Genomic DNA, 18,279 nt, shown 5'->3' with positions numbered 1-18,279 from the left:
TATGTGAAACCCTAGATGGTGGGAAATAATTGTTGCCAAGTCCAGCCCCCCCCCCCAAGAATTCAAATGAATGTTCTGTATTATGACAGGAGCAGAACTTGAAAGAACCAGTATCCACCCCCACCCCCCAAATCCTAGCCATCTAGATAAAACCAATATGTGGGTTGTTAACCGGAACATGCATGGACATCAAAACTGCCTTTGGTCAGAGCAGTGGTTTTCAACCAGTGTGCCATGGCCCCCAGGGGTGCCTTGAAGGATGGTCAATGGTACCACGGGCAACACTGGCCTCTGTCCCTCTTTCTTTCCTTCCCTCCCTCTTGTGATCCTCTCTCACGTCTCTGCCTCCCAAAGGCTTGCACAGCTGTTTATTGCAGCAGCTCTAGCTATAAATTCCACAGGGGAATGCTGCCTCTGGGAGGCATCTCTCTTTGCAGCAGCAGTTCTGTGAACTTTCAGAAGCTCTCAGACAGCTGTTGCCCAAATCCCTGTATTAATTTCAACTTCCATCAGCTCCTGCAGCCCAATTGGCCAATGGTCCAAGAATGATGGAAGGAGTCCAACACCACCCACAGGCTCCTTATCCCTGGCCCATACCACGCCATAAAACCAGCTGCAGATCAGAATAAGGTACAAGCAGCAATGGATATTGGGAAACTGAGCCTTCTAAGTTAGTCAAGGGAGATGCAGAGCGTGCCCAGGCTTCAGAAAGGAGGCCTGGCAGTGGGAGAGCGCGTATTCTCTTCCAGAATGTCTGCACCCTTCAACAGGCCTTCTGACATTCCCTGCAGCCTGAAGACCAGGATTCTGTTGGTTTTCAACAATCCAGTACTTAGCCCCACTCCAACTTACCACAAAGACCTGGTTGGCACTTTCACTGAGAGTTGAGTCGTCAGGGCTATCGACAGGAGTCTGGCGGGTAAATTTTGCATCAAACTGGCTCACATCCTCTTCGGATTGCTTTGCAAAATAACAGATTATCAAGCAAAACACCTTTAATAGCAGATGAGGACTGAAATCCATCAGAATGGCAGATAAAAGAAACTGCAGGAAAACTCCCTCATGACAAATCACTATTTGAAGAGGTCCCCCCTTTTGGGGCAGTCCACTGACAGCACTCTTTTCACCCCTTTGGGGTCACTACTTCAGTGTCTCCAAAGGTCTGGAGTGAGCAGCCCCAGGGGAGAGATGGAGTGGGAACTGCTGCTAGACCATTTGGTTGTTTCAGTTGCCATGTGTCCTGTTTTCTTTACCCAGGAATTTGGTTTAAATGGAAATTATAATCGTTGTGCTCACTACAGCTTACCATAATTATTCAGAGGGGGAAGCCTGGGCACTTTTGGACCCACAAACACAAAGCAAATACTAAGTTCATATGTGAAATGTTATCCAGCACCAAAGGAAGCATTACCAATACATACCAATAACGGTTTAAATGGGGGTTCCACCTTCCGAGCCAATAGCTCTTCCCAGTTGATGTGTCTGAAGAAAGGATGACCCTAAGGAACATTTTTAGACAACAGTCAGAAACCAACCCAGAAGAGCAAAAGATCTCAAAGGGGAAGCTTCCTAAGCTATCCGCAAACGCAAAGGAGGTCAACTTGTCTGGCATGCTGAAGGTGATGAGAATGAACATAGGCAAGGAGGAAAGCCACATTCGTTTTTCCCCTCAGTTGGGGTTCAAGTCGTGCTTACAACTTGCAATGAAATAACAGGGCTCCCTTTAGCTGTTTATGCATCCCACTGACCCCAGAATTGCTGAGAGGCAGACAGCATTTTCTCCCTCTCACACACAGCTCTACACCACTAGTTTCCCAAACTCCTTGAAGGAAGCCAGGATGGCAAACCAGTTCAAAACAATTTGGTTTGTAATTTAAAAAGTAAGAGCTGCCCAACATTTCTTTCAAATAGTATACAAACACTGTCTCTATGGAATATGCTCCAGATCACAACACAGATGTCCTTCAAAAAAAGAACCCAGGAGAAAGTCTAGCTTTGTGTTCCAGTTCAGCAAAAGCATTAAGCAAAATGTACCTGAACTTCTCCAGCATCTCCAGGACCAGCTCCTAGACGTGAGGCAGCATTTCTCTTTAGCAGCTTAGAAAAGGGGAAATATATTTAAGAAAAAGTGAGGGACCCTGAAAGCCTGGGTTGCATACTGAAGCAGACTGCTGTTAACTAAAGATGCCAAAGGCAGGACATGGGATCCTCTATGGAGCAAACTCACCCGCAACATTCCAGCTCCTTAGTGAAGTACCTCCTTCCTAAGAAAATAGACTGCAAGCATTTCCTTCAGCTACCCTTTCTTTTAAAGGACTTGTGACTTAAATGCAATGAGCAGCATCCAGGGTTGGTCATACAGTAAAACCACAACTTGTGTTCGCTTTACTTACATGATTGCAACCTCACGTAGGTGGGGGAAAATAAGCAGATAAATTGAAAGCCGGGGAAACTCGCTGCTTTCCACTCTCCATTTATTTACTACCCCCCCCCCACTTACAGGGCTTTGGGAAGGGAGTGGGAGGGCTCTGACAGCGTCCTAGAACCCTCACACGGCATAGCTTTGGGAAGGAGGTGCAGCAAGTATGGTGGCGCCTTCCTTACTGGGAAGGAGATGTGAGGGTTCTGGGAGCATCCCAGAAGCCAGTAAAGAAAGTGCTTCTTCGCTTACCAGGGTCTGGGAAGGTTGCCCATGGCCTTACTGCAACATTCCCAGATGCAGGTAAGCAGCCCTCTGCCTTGCAGGGGTGTGGTTACAGGGGTTCCTGGCTTTGCACGCAGACCCTCAGAACCAAATCCTTGCGTAAGTGGCAGGCCCTCTGTACTCACAAGTACATGACTAAGTTAGGACCATTAATTGCAATGGGTCTACTTAAGTAAGGTTTTAGTTGGATGCAACATAAGGTCATTTAATTGGGGAAGCACTGGTCTGTGGCTCGCTTTAAGATACAAGCCCCAAATTTCCCTGCTAAGATCCCCACCTTTTTAAGCAGATCTCTGGCTTCTTGCGTGAGGTAGGGAGGCAAGTTGAGTTTACACTTGAGAATCTTGTCAATGGTTTTCTTTCGATTCTCCCCAGTGAATGGGGGCTAGGGAATGTGGGAGACAGAGGGGGGGGGGTAGAAAAGAGAGAGAGATGGCCATAAGGAACTATGCACCACAATTATGCAATTCCATATAAAAATAGATACTCCTGCTTTAACATATTTTTATTTTGAAAAGCAAACACACACTCCTAATTAAAGCAATTTCCACACAATGTTATTCTGAAGAAAGTCTAAAGCTTTGGAAATACAGCAAGAAAACCAGTCCCAATTCCTGGGCTGCAAAAACAATGGGAAGAGCACTGGGTTTGGTTTGGTTTTTAATGTAGGCAACTCGAGGCTCAATGGTAGCTCTAGGTGGATCATTTACATGCCACTCAAGTTGAAGCAGCCAATGAAGGGAAACTGGGGTAGGAGAGAACCAGGAGTGATGACGTCACATATGCTATTTAACAAAACGGCTGGGATGAGCAGACAAGACACACAGGGCTGATGTTTTCAGTAAGGAGGGCATGAAGCAGTTTGCAAGCGAATAACCACTAAAGATCTAACCTCACCATTAAAGCTAGCTCTGGAATTTTTATAAGCCTGCAAAAGCAAAAGATCTACAGTCCAACCCCCTCCCCTCCCCCAGCAAACCAAAATATTCTCATAGGAACACAAGGCCACATCCAAGGAAGCCCTACTCAGAGTAGCCCCACTGAATTAATGGACCTAATTAATGTTTGCTAATGTCAGCGGGTCTATTCTGAGTATGACTAGGGCCCATAAGAAAGCTGGCCAGCCCCTAGGTCCGTCTAGCTGACTTGGCGGCAGTGGCACTCCTGGGTTTCAGGAAGGCAGCCTCTCCCAGCTCTTCCTGGAGATGCCAATGGGGATTGAACCTGGCACCCTCTGCAATGTTGGGTTATCGAGCTATATGGCCTTCCCTTTTCCTCTTGCCACTTCCATCACTTTTATGAGATACAAGTGAGCAATGGGGCCTGCTTGCCTCCAAGTCCAAGCGTAAATTGACCCATCATTCCATCTTGCAAAGACGTGACAGCATCTTTGCTCAGCGGGAGTTTCAGACATAAAGCACTGCCAGTGAGTGAAGAACCTCTGTATTTAATAAGATGATTCCACCATGCAACACTGCGATTCCTGCACTGGACTAGATGACCCTTGGGATCCCTTCCAGCTTTACAATTCTACGATTCTATGAACACTTAAAAGCCCATCCATCTCATTAGAGATGGTATCATTGTTTTCATTTGCTTTACTTCCTTCTTCCTTTACATTTTCTGATTCTTAGCAATGGTGATTGATAAATGCTGCTTATAAGCTCATCAAGAGAGGCTAGTGAACTCAGAAGTTTGGAAAACCCTGCTCTAGGGTCATGAAATGAAAGAAATGCATGCGGTTTATAAATGTGCACCTACTGCTCCAGTCAGCATGTCATACATTAATGCCCCCAAACTCCACCAGTCCACAGCACGGTTGTGCCCACTCCGCATCAAGATTTCAGGAGCCCTAGAAAGACAGGAAAAATCAAAGCAGAAAAATTTTGAACAGGAAGATAGCATTAGCCTGCCCTCAAAGAAACATAATGAAGATGCAAAGATGCCCCATATACGGCTTAAATTGTATTGCTGTACAATTCTTACACACCCCTGCCCCCCAAAACCCTATTCAGAAAGGCTTGTAAATAGCCACTCACCTGTGGTGAGTAAAAACAGCCTCCGGGCAACCAGACAAGAAAGTTCTTTTTCACTACTGTGTATGGATCCACATTTACTACAAGCCTCTCCTACAACATAGAACTGACCTGTTGCTAAAATAACCTGCAACTGACTTCAAGTAAATGAAAACCAGGTACAGCACTTGGCTTGTATCTAGGGATTCGGAGTCACCATATCATTGTAAGCTTGTAGTAGATAGACGAATGTCACACTTTTCATGACATGTGGATCAGCACATAGCTGCTACATGCTTTGTGCCCCATAAATTAAAAGATAGCTGTTACTGCATGGCTGTGTATAGTGGGATGTACGTACCTCATAACACAAAATCAGATCAAGGGAAGTTTCTAAAATATACGGAGCTTTGTTTTGTGGATCATAAAATGTTTATCAGCCATCTTTTGATCCACTGGGAGTTTGATTTACAGTTACGTATAAAATCTAGCTTCTTTCAAATATACATGGTTTAGATAAAGCCCTTCGGCTGTGGTGGGGAACCTGTTTCCCTCTGCATGGTACTGGACTCCAGCTCCCATCAGCCACACCAACAAAATTAACTGGTCAGGAATGATGGAGACTGCAAGCTGGCAGAATGGCTCTACAGTACTATGGTGTCAGGGAGATTTCTCTACATATAGTGTCTCAAATATTTATGGAAGTAGTCCTGAGCTCTATAGACAGCCTAGCCCCGTGCCCCTCACCCAAGAAAAGCCCATCATATATGGAGCTAAGTTTTTAAAAGGTAAAATTTAGCCATTACCCCCAGACCAGAGAAATACTTTTCTGTTTCATCATGCGGGCTCACATGTATTCTATTGTTCCACAGAATGTATGCGTGACAGTTCCATCATGAATGGATTCTTTACACAGTCCAAAATCTGTCAGCTTAACATGACCTAAAAAGAAACAGAGGGGGGGGGGAGTGGGGAAGGAACAAGTTGTATCTGAGACCAAAACCCCCAGCTTGGGCATTTTTAAATTTTAACATACAGTACTTAATTTATAAACTGTTTTTCAGTAAAAGCCCCTCAAGGCAGATAAAGTAAGTCAATTTAAAAGCTGTAACCTTAGTAACTATACCAATTCCCAACAGGAAAAACACACAAGCCCCACCCCATATGCCCCACAGGTTGAGATCCAATGTTAGTCATAACTCAGATCGGGCTCACTGAAATCAATGGACTAAGTAATGTTAAGTCCACTGAAATCAACAGACTTTCTCAGAGAAGGACTTAGCAGGGTATTACTCTGGAGACTTCAAATGCTTAGTGGAATACAGCTTGCTTTCAAAGGATTGAAATAACATATATAACCAAGCAGTATATTGAGGGTGGCGTGAGGAGCAGTGCCCTTTTTTGCCCTAACAGATAATCTAGATTTCCAACTGCCTCAGGAGAACATAGGGGAAGCATTAAGCCACTCTGGCAGCCTTTCTGGCTGAACAGCAGGGTAACATGTTCTAAATAAACAAAACAGACTTCACAAATGGCTGAATTCAGTCTGAGAAAATGGGGCAGGGAGGGACAGCTCAAACAAGAGAGGCGCGTCAAAGACATCCAATCCCTTTTCCATTTCTCTTCTGTGTTTTTTAAAGATTTGAAGCCTGGAGGCAGGAACGGTCTAAGTGCAGAGATGCAAGCTTTTTCTGGCTGAAGAGAAATGCTTTAAATCATCCCTCACGAACCTGCCGCCCTTCAGATGATTTTGGATTGCAACTGCCAGCCTAGCTAGGACTGACAGGGAAAGAAGGCAACCTTTGAGGGTCACATGCCAATTGTGACCCCTCTCTATCCTTGATTCAGGCAACCAAGAGGCATTATAAAAGTTCAAGGACACATCCCAGCCTGCCGAAAACACTCAATGAGGCTGCAGAGGAGGGCCAGGGAGGAATGTGGCTGGGAAAGGTGTATGATGGGGGAGAATCCCAAAGGCCAGAAAGAGAGACCAGTGTTTGGCCACTGGGCCTGAGGGTTTCCCACCCTTCTTTCAGAACTATACAGCTATGGCATGTGCCAACATACGAACTCACTGTTGTACCACTAACCTTGGTGGTTGAGCATGATGTTTTCTGGCTTTAGATCTCGATAGATGATCCCCTTCTGATGCAGGTGCCCCAAAGCCATTGAAATTTCAGCCAAGTAGAAGCTGAAATGCAAGAATTTCATTAACAAATAAATGCCAATAGCAATGCCACAATTCTGTGGCTCAATATTAAGATACCACACCAAACTGTGGTTTGTACTAATCATAATTTTAGAATGCGAACCAATCAAAGATCAGGCTAGCCAAGATACCTAAATGGTTTATTTCTCCATCCACTTCCTACCCCAGGCCCTAGGTGGGACAGCCTTCAGAGGGGGAGCAACAGCCATATGGTTTGTCAATTCAGACATCACACCAAACCACTCAGTACAAACCATGGCTGCACACCCGATTCAAACACCATTTCCAGTTCTGCCTTGTCAGATGTGACAAACAATGGTTCTTCATTTCAGACGTCACACCAAACCATAGTTTTGAGATAAGCCTGCAATTTCACTGCCAGCATAATTCTGCTCCTTCAGCTACTAAGCTGAAGAACTGAATCTCTTTACTTCACTTCCCTCCTGGCAGAAACAAGTGCATTCTGGCGGATTCTCCCAGCATCCCAGAGTGTACACAGAAAATACTTACTATTCCACAATTCCAAACAGGGGATACACACTGTTGGGTATTTTCCACAGGAACATAGGTTCATATAGAATACCCAAACTTGCCAGTTTGTTCAAAATGGGCAACAATTATTCAACTCTGCAAAGGTTAACTTTCCCAGAAACTTCCTTACATAGGAACACAGGAAGCTGCCTGGATGTTGAGGCTCGGAAATTGGAACTTGTTTGTCTTACCAAGCTGTGTCTTCCATAAATATCCCCTCTCTCTCCAACTGCATGAACAGTTCTCCTCCTGCAACGAAATGGGCATGGAGTGGAGGGAGAAAAGTAAGAAACAATAAGTCATCTTTCTGCTATATACAGTATGTGAAAAAGCTTCCACCCCACACTGCTGGCTGGCTATAATACCAGAATTCACATTCTGACCATCAGTTGCATCCTTACCACTAAGATACTCAAGGATGAGGTAGAGTTTTCCACCAGTCTGAAAGGCATAAATCAAGTCTACAATGAACGAATGCTTGACTTCCTCCAAGATGTTCCGCTCTGCTTTCGTGTGAGCTGTATCTTTTGCATTTCGCACAATCATTGCCTAGAGAAGAGAGACTTCAATAGTAAAGAGAACGTTCTAAAGACTGCACCAGAAACCAACTGTCAGCAATCCCACAATACACAGCCATCGGTTGTTGGCATCAGCTATTGTTAATAGAACATAAAGGACTAATTCACACATAAACTATCAAACATGGTTTGAAGAGGGGAGAGCATGCCTTGGGCTCACACACTCTGCCCCTGCCCCCCTGGCTTTTATTCAATCCCTGCTTCACCACAAGCCAAAGTTTCCTATTATATTCAAACCAATCAAGCAAACTACCATAAGCACTAAGAAATGTGCCTTCAAATAATGGTTTGAAGTGGGTTTCCAGTTCTTGTTTACATGGGGGTAGTAAACCGTAGACTTATACAAATAAATGCAAGTGTGTCATCAGGAGTCTTGTCTTGGGTATAATGCTTGAGTTGAGTCAAGAGAGTAAACTTCTGGGCCAAGGGTTGCCACGAGCAAGTCAACGTCAGCTCTCAATAAAAAGTACTAGCGTCTTCTCACTGGTACTTGACAACACACTGGACACCTCTTCTTGCTCTTCCAATTGTTCTCTCATTTAGCTGGACTTTGCATTCATTGTTACAAGAAACATGTGATGAGATCAATGATTCCTCACACAGTTAAAAGTGTATCGGAATCTCTTCTACCTCAAATAAATAGGACTAAGTGGTACGCTTCAGTTGGATCATGTTCAGAGTACGGTAATTTAGGTTTCAACAGACTAATATGCACTGGACGACCTTTTAAAAAATGTAAGTCAAAGGGCTCTGCAAAGTATGCTATGCTGATATACTGCGATAAGCCATAAAGAAGAATACTGGCTTGCAAAATATATCTAACAGACCTCCCCTTGCGTAACTTGCTCTCAAAACAAAACAGAGGTCCAAAAGTTTATGCGCAAACCTATAAAGAATTTCGAAGTCATTAAAGAAACAGTCAATTCCAATTCATAAAACAAGTGGTAGCCAATGTGGTGGCCTTGAGACATTTTGGACTACAACTGCCATCATTCCCAACCAATATGGCCAATGGGAGTGATGGGTGTTGTAGGCCAGCATAAATAAATACCCAGACGCACCATGTTGGCAACCTTGGGATTAACAGATAACAACATGAGAAGAGCCTGCTGGATCAGGACACGGCCAACATCCTATTCTCATAGCGGTCCATGGGAGGCCCACAAGCGTGACCTGAGAGCAACAGAACTCCCTCCCCCCCCCGCCGGCGATTCCCAGGAACTGACATACTAGTTACTGGTTTCTATTCTAGAAGAGAGTTTAGCAGTTTTGATTATAGGAAGCTGCCTTACACCATTTCGGACTAGTTGTTGATATTGTCTACTCTGACCAGTGGAGGTTCTCCAGTCTCAGAATCCGGACTAAGAAAGAATAGCTATGCTCTGCCTCCACACTCAGAGGCAGCAACGCTTGTGAATAACAGTTGCTGGAAACTACAGGAGGGGAAGAGTGCTCTTGCGGTCAGGTCCTCCTTGTGGGTTTCCCACAGGCATTAAGTGAGAACAGGATGCTGGACTAGAAGGGCCACTGGTCTGATCCAGCAGGCTCTTCTTCCATCTCATCAGCTTCTCTCTGGTCTGTTTTTTTAATAAAGGAAAACTGAACAAAGCCTGGAGATGTCAGGGATTAAAACCAGGACTCTCTGCCAGTGACATGAGCTCTTGCCACTGAACTATGATCTCTTCCCCTGAAGACAGCCCCTCTTATTTAATAGCTAAATGTCAAAAGCCAACTCACCTTTTTAAGCACCTTCATGGCAAATATCTTACCAGTATTGGCTCCTGTTACTTTCCGAACTTGGAAAACCTGTCCAAAACAATGGAGAATAATTAGATGCCTTTTAAAAAGAGAGTTAGCAGACACTGCAAGCGCTGCTGTTTGAAGCTCTTCCACTACCAGGGAGCGGTAGAGACAAGTCTTTTGACTTCAAACCAGCCAGAAAACTTCTGTTTTTGATCATCTTATAGATAACATGCATATATTTATTTGCTATTTTTTCCCAATATTTATAGCATCTCTCAAGAAGCTCACACATCTCATACTTCTTACCTTTCCATAGCCACCTTTTCCAAGGACACGTAGCAGCTCAAAGCACTCTGGGCGGATCTTTTCAGGGCCTCTGTTCACACTAGTTTCTGAAATCTCAAATTTTTCACAATGCTCCATGCCACTAACAAACAAAAAGTATCAAAATTAGGATAGCCTTTAAAACAATACTAAGTACATTTAACTATTCTGCATATAACTAAAAGCCTCCCTGTGAGGTGCTCAGGAAGGGATGGGGGATAATGTATTATTTAGAATACAAACTGGAATGCAAACTCTGACCACTGCAGATATGAGTTCTAAATAATTTGAAATGTTTAATTTAAGAAATACATTTTTTCAAAACACAGTATTTTTTAAATAAAAAAACTTATGAAACATTTCTGAAATCAGGCAAATGAAACCATTTCTAACACATGTGCATCAATCCAGATGTCCCTACAGTGGTGCCTTGCTAGACGAAATTAATTCGTTCCATGGGTCAATTCGTGTAACGAATTTTTCGTCTAGTGAGTCCCAGTTTCCCATAGGAATGCATTGAAACTTAATCAATGCGTTCCTATAGGCTCTGGGGAACTGGCGGCGGCATGCGACGGGACTTCGGAGAAGGTCTCCGAAGCCCCGTCCGATGCCGGCTGTGTGCGAGGTGGCTGGGGGAGAAGCTCTCTTCTCCCAGCCACCGCCTTGCCTGACTCCCCTGACATGGAGCGCAGCTTCAGAGGTCTCCGAAACTGCACCCCATGCCGGCTTCGCGCGGCAAGAAGCGGCGGCGGGGGAAGCTTCTCCCGTCGTCGCCTCCCGCCTGCCTTCTCCGGTGTGGGGTGCAGCTTCGGAAGCCTCCAAAAATGCACCCCATGCCGGCTTTACGCGGCGGCGGGGGAAGCTTCTCACCCCCGCCGCCTCCCACCTGCCTTCTCCGACATGAGACGGCGCTTCGGAGACCTTCTCCGAAGCGCCGTCTCATGCCGCTGGTGCACGGCGAGCCGGCGGGGGAGAGAAGTGCTTCTCCCCCCACCGCCTCCCGCCTGTCTTCCCCGGTGGTGCGCGGCGGTGCGGTGGCTTCAAAGGGAAGACAGGCAGGGGCAGCCACCGCGCCACTGCATTTCGGCTCCACCCCCCCCCCGGCAAAGGAAGATTACCTGTCAGCTTCCCGCGCTGACAGCTGATCTTCCTTTGCCGCCTTCTATGGCCGCGCTTCGTAAGACGAAGCGGCGGTCATAGAAAATTTTGTCGTCTTACGAATGCCTCGCGCAACACAAAACTCTTTCGTCTAGCGAGTTTTTCGTTGTGCGAGGCATTCGTAAAGCGAGGCACCACTGTATATGCTTGAATAGGATGCACACATGGATCTAAGCATAGTGCTCTGAAAGCACTAGTTTTAAAGGAGAAAGAGAGATAAGAAACTTGTAGAGGCCAATGCCAACGGCAGAGGACAGAATACCTTTGTATACAAGGGAAGTGAGACCCCCCCACAGCCCCCTGCCCACAAAGGTTGTTTCCTCGTGGCAACTGCGGCAAGTAGGACACAATACAGGAAACCTCTTTTTGCATCTGAAACAGCTCTTGCTGGATTAAGACAATAAATTATTGATATTGGCCTGCTTAGGTTTACAGCCTATTCCAGGGATTGACAATGTGGTGCCTGTGGCTGCAAGGCAGCCCTAAGGTCTTCCCCTGTGCCCACAAAGCCTTTGAGTCTCCCTGATCGCTAAGTAGTGAGAGTGGGCAGCATCTGCTCTCTTAAAAAGTAAATAGATCTGAAGAAGGAAATGGATAGAATGACACTCTTTCAGAGTTCCTTTTTCAGCTCTCTGATTTTCAAGGTTTAGTTTAGTACTACTTGGGTTCAACTTTTAACCAGATTCCTTGGAAAATCTGTGTGTGCGTGTGCTTTTTCTCATTCTGTCCCTTGGAGGGGGAAGGAAGGAGATCTCCTTCCAACAAGCAATCCTAACACAGAGGTAGTTACCAGCTGGGAGATATAGCTGTCGAATATAGGCACAGAAACAAGCAGACTGAGACCAAAAGCTGTTTCAAGGGCCCTCAGAATATTGCATAGTTCACTCTCGAGCTCCTGCACAAGGAGCAATTTCATAGGCAGGAACAGCTAACAAAACATGATGGCATTGCTACCTGGACTCTAGCACTTAGGACAGGATTGTTTCCTTCCCAACTCTTCCATTGACAAGGATACATTTCCATTTAAAAACTTACAGCTCATATGGGACGACTCCCCCATGGTCCATGCTTTCACTTAAGTGACCCTAAAACAAGATAAGCGGGGAGGAGAGAGAGGGAGAATCAGAAAAGTAAACAGTGATTGTTTAGAAAGAACTATGAATAATGCTTAAACATTAACCCAGGATTTAGGATTGACAGCACTGCAAGACTGCATTCAGCTCTTACATAAGCACAGTCAGCAGCAGGGTATGGTAATTCCTATGCTGGGTTTTTGTGGAACATCCACAGAGTTCTACAGGAGCGCTGCCAAATCCTCCAAAGCACAGCACAGGGAATCAGCACTCTTTACCCAACTACACTGCTACCCAATTTCGTACAACGCCAGACAGTCACTAATTTAGCTCTTAAAACATGGGTCTTTTCTGGACACTACAGATCAGAACTGTTTTTACCACCGAGAACTTACTGTATTGGGGAAAAGCAGGATCTGCTTTACTATAAAATGTAGACAATGCCTAGGTCCCCAACACCAGGGCTGCTGCAGACTTAATAGGTTGGAGCCAGAGTTATGCAAACAGAACTCTTATCCAGGCAACTCCCCTCTCCTCTCCACTGCAGCCCCCTCCCCCCAAAACTTCCACTTGTTCGGCTCCCTGATGCTCAGCTTGGAGAGTTTATAAAAATATTGCATGGAAGATGGAGCAAGCTTGTTTTCTCCGGCTCCAGAGGGTAGGACCCAAACCAATGGCTTCAAGTTACAAGAAGGGAGGTTCCAACTAAACATCAGGATGAACTTCCTGATGGTAAGAGCAGTTCAACGGTGGAACGGACTCCCTCAGAAGGTGGTGGATTGGCCTTTATTAGAGGATTTTAAGCAGAGGTTGGAAGGCCATCTGTCATGGATGCTTTTGCTGAGATTCCTGCAGAGCAGGGGTTGGACTAAATGACCCTCAGGGCCCTTTGCAACTATACAATTCTATGTTTCTATGACTGCAGCCTATTTTTCTTTTAAATTGCATGGAGAAGCATCTTTTCAGCCTGGTGTCATATACTCCAAACAAGTTTATAATCTGCTGTTTGTGAAAACTAGACCTGTGTCACATATGAAGGAGAGACCATAGGAAAAGTTAAAAAGCTTAAAAAGCTACTAATATTATTTGCCCACCACCACAATCCATGCTTGGCATAGCTCACATGGGATTGATTTTCTTCCTTTAGAGAGTCTGAAGCTGGACATCACCACCACTTCACCAAGGGTAACAGGACTGCTGCCAGTCCTCTCAAAAATTAAAATACAGTTGTACCTTGATTTTTGAACGTTTTGGCTCTCGAATGCCACAAACCTGAAAGTGAGTGTTCCAGTTTGCAAACTTTTTTGGCAAGTTGGACGTCCGACGCGGCTTCTGCAGCTTCCAATTGAGTGCAGGAAGCTCCTGCAGCCCATTGGAAGTCACGCCTTGGTTTCTGAACATTTTCGGAGGTAGAACAGACTTCTGGAACAGATTCCATTTGAGAACCAAGGTACAACTGTATTTCTTTGCATCATTCTACTGCCTTAGCACCAGCAGTTACAACTGTCAGGAGTACAAAAAACCAAGAGATTAAGGAAGGGTCTGTTGACTCCTGGATAAAGGAAGGGGTCAGGAAGCAGGTTTCTAGGAAAACCTTGCTGGGCCCAATGTTTTGCAAAACAATTTGCACTTAAGACTACTGTTAGTAAGTAGAACATTGGCCATGTATCCACCTCAGATGGGAATAAATTACTTGTGTACAGCATTGGTGGCATAATAACAAATTGGTTGCGTATGTGAAGACCTATGAGATGAAAAGACTATTTAATCCAGGCAAGTTTGAAAAGATATACGACAATGGACAGACAGAACAGATGATTCTACAATAGTGTGCGTGCACACACACACAAAATAGGACAGGCTGATGAGCATAAAACCACCTGTCATGCAACAATGGCAGGATCAAAAGCAACCTCAGAGCACATGGATTTTGATCTACAAAATCAGAACGCTACTTAAAAGCTTTAAAACACCATTTAGAGTGTATAGTGGCACAAGTAAGTAACAGCAGATATTCTGTATTTTCAGGTAAAACACTAATTAAAATCTTAGTCAGTGTGTGTGTGTATATATATACGGTATATATAGGATGTGTTATATAAGCATTTTCTTTAGAAGAACATTTACCTTCAATTTAGATGCTAGCTTGCAGTGCCACAAAACAGCATCAATATTTGCAGACCTTCACAAGAAGGTTAAATGAGGTCACCCCTCACTGTATTGATGCAGCTAAGTTCTTCTCCAGAATAACCCAAGAAAAACTGGAAGCTACCTTATACTGGATCACACCACTGTACTGCCTAGTTCCGTCTAGGGTAGAGCTCTGTCTAGCTCTACTCTACATCAATAGATTGCAGCTGTTTGGGATTTCAGATGAGTCCCTCTTCCAGTCCTATCTGGATATGGCAATGCTCTACCAATGAGCTACGGCATTCTCCGAACCCTAGGAACTTGCAATATTTGTCAGGTTTCAAGGAAGCTGGATCTTTACCATGGAAGCTGTGCTCAACTACAGCCAGTACTCATGCACTGCCTCAACAAGTCTCCTAAGACAACTACTTGCGGCCAGCAATAAAGCAGCAACACTGTTCCACAGGCCTAGAACACTCACAGCCTGATCCTAGGCATGTTTACACAGAACTAAGTCCAATTGAAAATAGTGTATGTATGCATTAGATTACAGTCCCAAACACTCCAAACAAGACTTGGCAAATAACAGAACAATCTAATAAACATTTGTGTTACAATGAACTGTTAATATTCCTGATAGGGGCAGTGCATTTAGAAATTGTTAGGCACTGGCATTCTGGAGGTGGGGGGGTGAGTCTTGTCTCTTGATACACTCATGTTTAAGACAGTTGCACTAGCAGAAAAACTGATGTGTCAACTATGTGCTGCTAAGAGAAATTGGACCCATGCAACCCCAAACACACGGAGGACTTTGGAGAAATTAATTGAAATTTCTGGCAATTTTGTGATTTGTGCCTTTGTAATCCTTTTTATTCTTTTGATGACTTGTATACTTTTAGCAGGACAACTTTTTTGTTCTTTAAGGTTTGAAAATTAAAAGAAAAAGTTTTTTAAAACCCAAACTGGACACAGCAAGTATCCTTTGCCCTTATCCAGAGTATATTGCAGGGAATGAATACACCTGGATATTATTTTGTGTTCACTTGTGCTTCAGCACCCATTTATCAAACACAAAAGCAGTAGCCCCGTTGGAGCAAGGTGACCCCCAAGCCCAGCCTTGCTTGTAACCCACTCACCTGGCTTACCACAGTCAACTAGGAATGTTAACCTGGGCTCCGCCTCCTTTCCAGAACACTTTTGCTTCCTTCCTGCCCAGTGTTGAAACCAAGCAGGCTGTGGAAGCTTAAGAGTGCTTTGTCACTCCTCAAGCATTTCCATACTGTACGTGCAAGAGGTGATGTGCCTTCCTATGCATTCAGCATAGTGACCAAGAGGGCGAATGACAAAGCTCTCCTTCCCTCTTGCTGTCAGCCAGCTATGTGTATACGGTAGACAATCAGGTCAACCTTCAGCACATTTAGCACACCAACCCAGTATGCTGATGGGCAATGGACAGATCAAGGCATGCTTTCTGCCACTCACCCACATCTGCTGGATGTGCAAGAAAGGCTTTAGCTCCTGTGTGTCTAGCAGAGAAACACTGCAAAGGGACATAGCTCTCTGTCACCAGCCTGCTGAGGGACACACAGGAAGCCCCATTCTATTACTCCAGCATATAAACCATGTGAGCTGGCAGCATATATAATAACTTCATCCCTCCATTGCCAATCCGTTGCACTGCCTCACTGGATGAACAGGAGACAAAGTTTCTTCCTGTACAACCAAACAGGCTAAGCAGAAGAGGCACAAGGAACACTGATTTCTAGCCTGCAAAATGTTTTTACTTACCTGCTTTTAACTGATAAAAGAGGGTGGGCATTGCTCTGCTTGTCTTCAACAGTCCCTCTTATGGGTAAAATTATTACATGATATTAAGAGTGCCCCTCAAAAGTTACAAGGCTGCTCTAATCAGGCAGAGCTACATCCATTTCCTCCTAGACAACCCTTCTCCCACATATAGCAGTATCTGCATATTCTTATCACCACATACTATATTTTGCCTTCCCTTAATATAGCAAGTCAAAATAAAGCAGTTTCTGAAAATTCACTCCACAAAAATGACTAAGTAAAAGGCAAAATAATGAGTAGTCAACTACCAGACTTACTGAAATTAATGGCCCTAGCTTAGTCACATTCATTAATTCAAATAAGTCTACTCGGAATAACTTAGTTAAATACCAACCCATATTTCCTCACTCCCATGACTAAGCAGCATCTATTAAGATTAACTGGGTCATTAATAATAAGTGCACTAGTTCACTTATTAAGGCACTGTTATCATTAGTAATAAATTCCACAGGAGATGATGTGTTGTTGCAACAAGACCAGTAGAAAGTCTTGTGATACTTTAAAGACCAAGGCTGCAAACCTGGGAATAAGCCCCATTAAATTCAGAAGAACTTACTTCTGAATAGACATGATTAGGATGGTGCCATAAAGTGCTTATAGGATTTTAGCCTATCTAAGAGTAAACCCCATTGACCTCAAAAGGACTTTCGTCTGAGGAGATGTGGAAAAGACTGAACTGCATCAGATTTATTGCAGCATCAGCTTTCATGGACTTGTGCCCACTACATCTCACTCAGATTCATTGAAATGCAACTATTACCTGACAAAGTGAGTTCCAGCCCCACTAAAGTGGATGCTGCAATAAACCAGTTAAGTTTTGAAAGGTGCCACAGGACCTTTATCACTACTGAGTTCTTAATGCAAGCTGCTTCTGCGCTTTCTGTAAAAAAAAAGACAGGGAATAAGTGCCTTTTGCTACCACAAAATGTATTAATGGCCACTAGGAACATAGGAAGCTGTCCTATACCGAGTCAACCTAGCTCTATAACTGCCTAATAATCATGATAATAACCAGTGACATAATTATTAATTTATTACTGCTGGATCATCAAAATCCTGAGTTTAACAATAAACAATAACAATGATCTGTGTCAGACACAATGCAGAAACAATAATTTATTATTGTATTCTTATTAGATCATCTTAAGTGTAGTAATAATAATCATAATAAAATGCACAATGCAAGAACCTAAAAAATAGTAAGACCAACACGTGTCAAACCCAATGCAAAAACACGACCTCGGATTTGTATGCATTTATTACTACTCTCGCTATTCTTCCTACTGCTCATGCCAAAGGCACAATGCAGGAAGGCCGTAATGATAACAGCAAACGCCGTTAGTACAATGCAGGAATAGCAAGTCCGTTATAACGGAACCATCCTCGCAGTCCCCAAGAGCCGCCCGCCTCCCACCCTCGGCCAAGTCCTTCCCCGAAGGCGGCCTCGCCTGGCCCACCCGCCTCCCTCCCTCCCTCCCTCCGAATGGGGCCTCCGCCGCCTCGCCCTCCCCGCCCTCCGCCCCGCAAGGCCTGAGCCGGGCTCCCCCGAGGCGCCTCCTCTCGGCCGTGCCGCACATGGGCCGGGCCTGCCTCACCCCCTCCTCCAGCTCCTCGTCCGAGGCCGCCTCTTCGGGCTGGTCCAGGTCGATGTCGAAGACGCCCGCCATGGCCTGGGAGACGCGGGCGGCGGCGGCACAGCCGGAGCCGCCCTTCGCTGCCTAGTGGCGAGAGCGCGCGGGTGAGGGCCGGAGGGCTGCCTCATGGGCCCGCAGCGGCAACCCCGAGCGCCGCCATGACGGCCGCCATCGCCCAGGCTAGCCGGAGACCTTCCCCCACTCGCTCAACGCGCCTGTGCGGCTCTTCCCCTCCAGAGGGACTGCGCAAGCGTGGGGCGGCGCCGGGGAGGTTGGCGGCGAGGGGCGCCTGGTCCCTCGGAGCCAGTGCGCAAGCGCCAAGGGCACGCGGC

General features: G+C 45.2%; 1 protein-coding gene across 1 annotated transcript; it reads right to left on the bottom strand.

Moving 5' to 3' along the window:
- Nucleotides 1-53: 53 nt before the first annotated feature.
- Nucleotides 54-18,160, bottom strand: RPS6KB1 (ribosomal protein S6 kinase B1). Its single transcript, XM_060283048.1, has 13 exons — nucleotides 17,909-18,160; nucleotides 12,298-12,347; nucleotides 10,087-10,207; nucleotides 9,775-9,843; nucleotides 7,861-8,008; nucleotides 7,651-7,708; nucleotides 6,810-6,910; nucleotides 5,571-5,661; nucleotides 4,466-4,556; nucleotides 2,982-3,089; nucleotides 2,035-2,097; nucleotides 1,422-1,499; nucleotides 54-960 (listed from the first exon to the last, which is right to left on the bottom strand). Exons 1-13 carry the CDS (start codon nucleotides 17,978-17,980, stop codon nucleotides 676-678), a joined length of 1,335 nt encoding a protein of 444 aa, XP_060139031.1. The 5' UTR covers nucleotides 17,981-18,160; the 3' UTR covers nucleotides 54-675.
- Nucleotides 18,161-18,279: the final 119 nt, after the last annotated feature.

This window comes from Zootoca vivipara, chromosome 15 (genome assembly GCF_963506605.1).
Source record: "Zootoca vivipara chromosome 15, rZooViv1.1, whole genome shotgun sequence".
Lineage (NCBI taxonomy): Eukaryota > Metazoa > Chordata > Lepidosauria > Squamata > Lacertidae > Zootoca > Zootoca vivipara.
Note: the sequence above shows the minus strand (reverse complement) of the source record. Positions and strands in the feature narration are given on the sequence as shown.